At 47.4% G+C, this 6,885-nt stretch overlaps 1 protein-coding gene across 1 annotated transcript in view; it reads left to right on the top strand.

Moving 5' to 3' along the window:
* The window catches only part of LOC106812282 (TBC1 domain family member 10A-like), a 10,068-nt gene extending 5,497 nt beyond the window's left edge, over positions 1-4,571 (top strand). Inside the window, exons 2-4 of the mRNA XM_014816115.1 lie at positions 127-281; positions 3,492-3,642; positions 4,006-4,571. Of these exons, the coding sequence (XP_014671601.1) occupies positions 127-281; positions 3,492-3,642; positions 4,006-4,571 (872 nt within the window). The remainder of the gene's footprint in view (positions 1-126; positions 282-3,491; positions 3,643-4,005) is intronic.
* The last annotated feature ends 2,314 nt before the right edge of the window (positions 4,572-6,885 follow it).

Raw genomic sequence — 6,885 nt, 5'->3', positions numbered from 1 at the left:
TCTCTCTCTCTCTCTCTCTCTCTCTCTCTCTCTCTCTCTCTCTCTCTCTCTCTCTCTCTCTCTCTCTCTCTCTCTCTCTCTTCTCTCAACAATATATTTATCGAAAATATGTAAAATAATTTGCAGGCGTCAAGGTGATGTTCAAGGTGGCGCTGGTGTTGTTGAAGAGCATGCTGGGCCGACCTGAGCAGCTGAAGCAGTGTCCTGACATGGACGAGACGCTCGATCGACTGCGCAACGTCGACCAGGAGTACATGCAGGAGGACTACCTCGCATTCGAGGTACGACGAAGTCATTCATAGATGTGTTCGTAGACACTGCCGTAGTTACTGTGCTCTTACTATTGCCTGTCTGTTAACTAGAAGCACTGAGTACAACAGTACAATTATTTTTATTATTATTATTATTATTATTATCATCATCATCATCATCATTATTATTATTATTATTATTATTATTATCATCATCATCATCATCATCATCATCATCATCGTCGTTATCATTATTATTGAGTTGAAAAGTTATGGCAGCTTATGATAGGGCAAAACCAGTCGTAGTCTCATGACGAAACGTCCTAGGTTTTTTCATTGTCGTACAATTACCATTTTTCTCGACAAAAAATCGGCGTGCCACCTCATACTCTTACTCATAGATACATTCAAGAGCATATAAAGAAGGCGAGCGTACAACGGTAAAATGCTGAAACCATGTTGCAGTATTAGTCTAATTAATAAACTTCCCCAGTGTTATTTTGACGATTCTTTGCAGTATTATTGATCAGCTGTCCTACCTTGTTCATATAAAACAAACCGCATGTCCCATACGCTGAGATAATGAGCGGCGAAAATCTGGTATTTTCGCTGAACACCGACTAGACATTAGTCAGTACTGCGACCCACTCTGGAAGTGTGGCCAGTGTGTTGCTTCCGGTCGCCGCTGTGTAGCGCCATAGTGGCGCTAACTCACGTCAGTTTACTCGCTACTACCAGAGTTTACTATACATCCAGCGTGAGGTGGGCGTGAGGTGGGCACAGGTGGGGGTCATCACTATGGCAATCAATAACTGACCTCATTCATTCAATTTGTCAATCATTGACGGAAACACGCGAGGTTTACCGAAGTTACACCACAGTAACTGACTGATCTCGAGTCAGTTTTCGGCAAAAATACCAGATTTTCACCGCTCATTATCTCAGCGTAGGGGCATCGTAGGGACATGCGGTTTGTTTTATATGAACAAGGTAGGACAGCTGATCAATAATACTGCAAAGAATCGTCAAAATGAAACGGGGAAAGCTTATTAATAATCGACTACTACTGCAACATGGTTTCAGCATTTTACCGTTGTACGCTCTCCTTCTTTATATGCTCTTGATACATTCATATTCACTCTGCTTGCAAGTCTGTTGACCAGAACTACTAAGAAATACAACAGTCCTATTATTATCAGGAGTCTATCAATAGGATTAAGACAGACTGAAACCGGCAAAATTCAACATTTAGTTGCCTTAGTCTACCTATGATTTATTGTGTTTAACTCGATAAACTTGAGCTCAAATCTTACCTTAATCATTAAACTAATGCCGTGTCTAATCGTTGGTCTCACAAAAATAACAAATCGGGAGATATCGGTCCAAACGTACAATGTGGTTTTTGAAAGTTATACCGCATTTTTAACAACTGTGAACCGAAACATAAGGGCAATGCTTTTGAAAGCCCTCTATTGCTTAGCAATGCAAACATAGCAAACAACTAGCGAGGTTTGCCAGAGATTTCGGAAAGTTAAACACGACTTGGTGTTATTGATACTATTTACATTAGAAATAAAAAATTTCACATGTTTAGTTTTTTTATCCATTTTATTTTTTCTTAACAATATTGTTCACAACATGTAATTACTGTCATTCGACATAGCCTATAATAACAACAAGGCGTGTTTAACTTTCCGAAATCCTTGGCAAACCTCGCTAGTTGTTTGCTATGTTTGCATTGCTAAGCGATAGAGGGCTTTCAAAAGCATTGCCCTTATGTTTCGGTTCACAGTTGTTGAAATTGCGGTATAACTTTCAAAAACCACATTGTACGTTTGGACCGATATCTCCCGATTTGTCATTTTTGTGAGACCAACGATTAGACACGGCATTAGTTTAATGATTAAGGTAAGATTTGAGCTCAAGTTTATCGAGTTAAACACAATAAATCATAGGTAGACTAAGGCAACTAAATGTTGAATTTTGCCGGTTTCAGTCTGTCTTACTCCTATTGATAGCCTCCTGTTATTATTACTATTGTTACCTCCGCCAAAAGGTTGGCAGGAGGTTATGTTTTCACCGGCGTGTGTTTGTTCGGCGTGTTTGTTGGTTTGTGGGTTTACTTGTGTACAGCCTAACTGAAAAAGTTAGGGACGGATTGTCATAAAATTTCCAGGATAGGTCAGAAATGGGCTAACTTAGAACTGATTAGATTTTGGTGGTGATCCGGATCCAATTAATTAATTAATTAATTGAGAGCGTACAACGGTAAAATGCTGAAACCATGTTGCAGTATTAGTCGAATTAATAAACTTTCCCCGTTTTATTTTGACGATTCTTTGCAGTATCATTGATCAGCTGTCCTACCTTGTTTCCTACAAGCGGTTTGTTTTATATTAGCAAGGTAGGACAGCTGATCAATAATACCACAAAGAATCGTCAAAATACAACGGGGAAAGTTTATTAATTCGACTAATACTGCAGCATGGTTTCAGCATTTCACCGTTGTACGCTCTCCTTCTTTATACGCTCTTGATATATATATATATATGTGTCAAGTAAGTTGTGTAACAGCCGGTAGTATCACTGAGTAGTCGTACAGTGCAGCTACCTGAGAATATCACAGAGTAAACACAGCGTCAAGTACATGCCTGACAGTATCTCATAGTAAACAGTGTGTCATAGTGTACACAGTCGACAGTATCAGATAGCTACATTACAACATCAAGCAGAGATCAGACAGTATCACTCAGATACCGTACAGAGCAGTTGTATGTTATATGTTGCACGTTGTAAGTTGCATATTGTATGTTGAATGTTGTATGTTGCATATTGTATGCTGAATGTTGTAAGTTGCATGTTGTATGTTGCATGTTGTATATTGAATGTCGTATGTTGAACGTTGTAAGTTGCATGTTGTACATTGCATATTGTATGTTGCACGTTATATTGCTGCATGTTGCATGTTGTTGTTGTATGCAGCTATGTTGTTACACGGCTTCTCACCTTCAGTTGGTTGAACTTGAGCAGGTCTGAGTCGGGGTTGATTTCGTTCGCGTACGACGTCAGCAGACGCCGTTGATCGAGCCTAGCCTCCCGTGAGATCTTAGCTTGCTTCTTCGCCTCAACCTCCGCAGACTGCAGCAACACGAGACAACATGAGTGCTCTCCGAGTGCTCTAGTTATTATTATTATCATCATTATCATTGTCACTCACGCGCGCGATGTCACGCATTGCAGGCGACGCGAATCAAGATCACGGAGCGAGACATGGAGAAGGAGCATCAGCTGCAGGTTGCTAAGCGACGGCTGCAGAAGGAGCGTGAGCAGGGAACGTTCGCGAACCTTCCCCCGGCGACCGTCTCCGCTCCCTCGACGCTCACGCACTCAGGTGAGACGCGAGTGTCCACCCTCTCTCTTCCCGCCGAGTCTCAGCCCCTCTCCCTTTCTCGCATAGTTTCTGCCTCCCCTGTCCTTTTCCCCCCAAGTCTCTCTTCCTCTCCCTTTACCCCCGAGTCTCGGGTCTTGAACCCCCGGCCAGCGTAATCGAGGCGACCCAAATCGCATAAATCGTGCGGCTCTTCTTTTCGAGACGATTTCTGGAGGAGTGTATTGCGCCCGGCACTAAAAAGTCGCTTGAATGTAAGGTTAGAATGCGGTTAAACGCATTTCACGCGCGATTCGGTCCTCGAATAGCTTTTTTTCAAGGTTTTTTCTAGTTTGTATAATTCCGCGATTCCGTCTTCCATTGCAGGAGGCACGTACCACCCGCCAGGTGGCGCCAATGCGGCGCCGTTGTCTCCATTCCACACCCCGACCAACGGCAGTCCGTCGGGCGCGCTGCCGCCGCAGCAGCCGCCGCGATCGCAGACCCCGGACGGAGTCTCGACGATGAGTCGCCTCGCCTCAAAGCCGCCTCGCGGCGCCGCGACCTCGCGACCCAAGAGCACGGAGGAGGCAGCGGCAGCAGCGGGGAAGATGAGGCGGTCGTCGGGGCGACGCGCCGCGGGAAGCGGGAGTCCGCCGGCGACCATCGTACCGTTCGTCGCGATGCCGGCGAGCCTCGCCGGTCGCCACGACTACGCCGCGGACGCCGAGTACCCGGACTTCCTGCCGCGCGCGATGAGCCCGCCAGGGGGCGCCTCCGCGCAGCTGAAGGTCGGCGGCGAGCGTCGGTCGGGCCGCGTGACTCCGCAGCGGCGGCCCGTGACGCCCGAGACGCCATCGCGAGATTCGACGAGCCCGGTGGAACCGAACGGAGGGCTAACGCCGACCAGCGGGGAGCGGCCGGGGTACACGAGACACGTGTACACGAGTTGAGACAGGGCTACGCGAGACACGTGTACATGAGTTGAGACAGGGCTGCGCGAGATGCGTGTACATGAGTTAAGACAGGCCTACGCGAGACACGTGTACACGAGTTGAGACAGGGCTGCGCAAGACACATGTACACGAGTTGAGATAGGGCTATGCGAGACACATGTACACGAGTTGAGACAGGGCTGCGCGAGACGCGTGTACACGAGTTGAGACAGGGCTACGCGAGACACGTGTACATGAGTTGAGACAGGGCTATGCGAGACACGTGTACACGAGTTGAGACAGGGCTGCGCAAGACACATGTACACGAGTTGAGATAGGGCTATGCGAGACACATGTACACGAGTTGAGACAGGGCTGCGCGAGACGCGTGTACACGAGTTGAGACAGGGCTACGCGAGACACGTGTACATGAGTTGAGACAGGGCTATGCGAGACACGTGTACACGAGTTGAGACAGGGCTACATGAGACACACGTACACGAGTTGAGGCTCATGTACATGAATCGAGACCAGGTACACGAGACGTGTGTACCTTAGACATGTCTACGTGAGTTGAGACACGCATACACAAATTGAGACACAGGCACACGAGTTGAGACTGCCCAGACGTGTACCCACGTTAGATTATGCACACGACGTAGACAACGCGTGTACATGTGTCACACATGAGCAGATAACGCATTTAGATGTGACGCAGTTTCACAGACGAAGCAACTGCACTTGCATCGTAGCTAAGCAAACGACGTGCGATCACAAAGTGAGTGAGTGAGCTTTGGCGTGAGCCTGTGGTCACAGAATTATGCGTGGTAGCCTATGGTTGGTAACGCTAAGACGATCGTCGCGACTTTTGTTGTTAACGTCAAGTTTTTCCACGCGCGGCGTTCACTCGTCAGCTGTTCCTTCCCATAGGGGGAGCTTCAGTTGCTTGCGGTCGCACAAGATCAAAATTTGCGAAAGCGAGCTTTCCGTTTTGGCTTCTTCTGTTCATTGAGCTCGATCAAGCCATGATGACGGCTGTATCGCCCCTAGTATAAAACTACGGGCCACGACGATATCTCTACCGACCCTCGTTTAATAGAATCTGTGGGTAAACCACACCTAGTAAGGACCAGGCTATTTACATGGATGCAGAACACCAGCTGGCAGAAGTAGAGGTGTATGCATCCACGCTATAGGAAGCTTCTCCGTACTACGAGTTTCTCCCTCGGAGTTTCTCCCTCAGAGTTTCTCCCTTGGAATTCCTCCCTTAAAGTTTCTCCTTCAAGGATCTTCCCTCGGAGTTCCTCCCTCGGAGTTTCTCCCTCGGAGTTTCTCCTGCGGAGTTCCTCCCTCGGAGTTTCTCCCTCGGAGTTTCTCCCTCAGAGTTTCTCCCTTAGAGTTTCTCCCTTCGGAGTTTCTCCGTACGAGTTTCTCCCTCGGATTTCCTCCCTTGGAGTTTCTCCCTCGGGATCCGGAAGCCAAGAGGCTGAGCCCAGTCATGCTGCTGCTGCTGCTGCGTCAGCACCAATGGGAGAGAGAGGTTTTATTTACAACAGCCGCTGTGAATAGAGCGCGTGTTACAATGTAAATAATGCTGCGAGCGGCCATATTTAACACAAGCGGGAGTTTTTTCTTTGTAAATATTGCTACGTATTTAATTAAGACGATGTAATTACGCTCCGTTTTTAGTTTGTGTTGCCGGTGGTGTGTGTGCGTGCGTGCGTGCGTGCGTGCGTGCGTGCGTGCGTGCGCGCGTGCGTGCGTGTGTGACTGGTACATTGTTCTGCAGGCATCTGTATTGTGTAAGGTTTTAGGTATGCTTCTATGCAGCGTGTAGGTGATTCTAGTTACTAGCTACTCGACAGTGAAAGTTGCTTGTATAATAATTACGTGCATCCGTGCTAGTTGTACTAGCCGTTCATACGTGAGGCTGGTTAGATTTGTTCATTCTCACTTCCCGCAGTTTCCCCTGCCTATACCTGCCCCCTTACCTGACTCCCTAGCAGTATCTATACTGGCAGCTATTCTGTGTAGCCGTGTTATGTAGCAACCTGCCACGGTGCCATTACGTTGGTTATTCTCCTGCGATGCAGACTGCACGCACGCACGTGGATGTTGTAACACGATTCCCTATAAGACGATTTGGCGTACGCGCGGGTGCCCGCACGAATCGTCACGCGATTAGATAAGTGTGAGGTGACTGCGTGTAGGTGTGAGAGAGCATACGGATGTACGTGCTCCCTCCAGCTGCCGCATTTTATACAAAGTGCTTTGCGGTAACCGAAAAATTTTGAATCTTAAATGTCAGTTCGTCGTTAAGTGTCGGTCAGCT

Source organism: Priapulus caudatus, unplaced genomic scaffold (genome assembly GCF_000485595.1).
Source record: "Priapulus caudatus unplaced genomic scaffold, Priapulus_caudatus-5.0.1 Scaffold630, whole genome shotgun sequence".
Lineage (NCBI taxonomy): Eukaryota > Metazoa > Priapulida > Priapulimorpha > Priapulimorphida > Priapulidae > Priapulus > Priapulus caudatus.
Note: the sequence above shows the minus strand (reverse complement) of the source record. Positions and strands in the feature narration are given on the sequence as shown.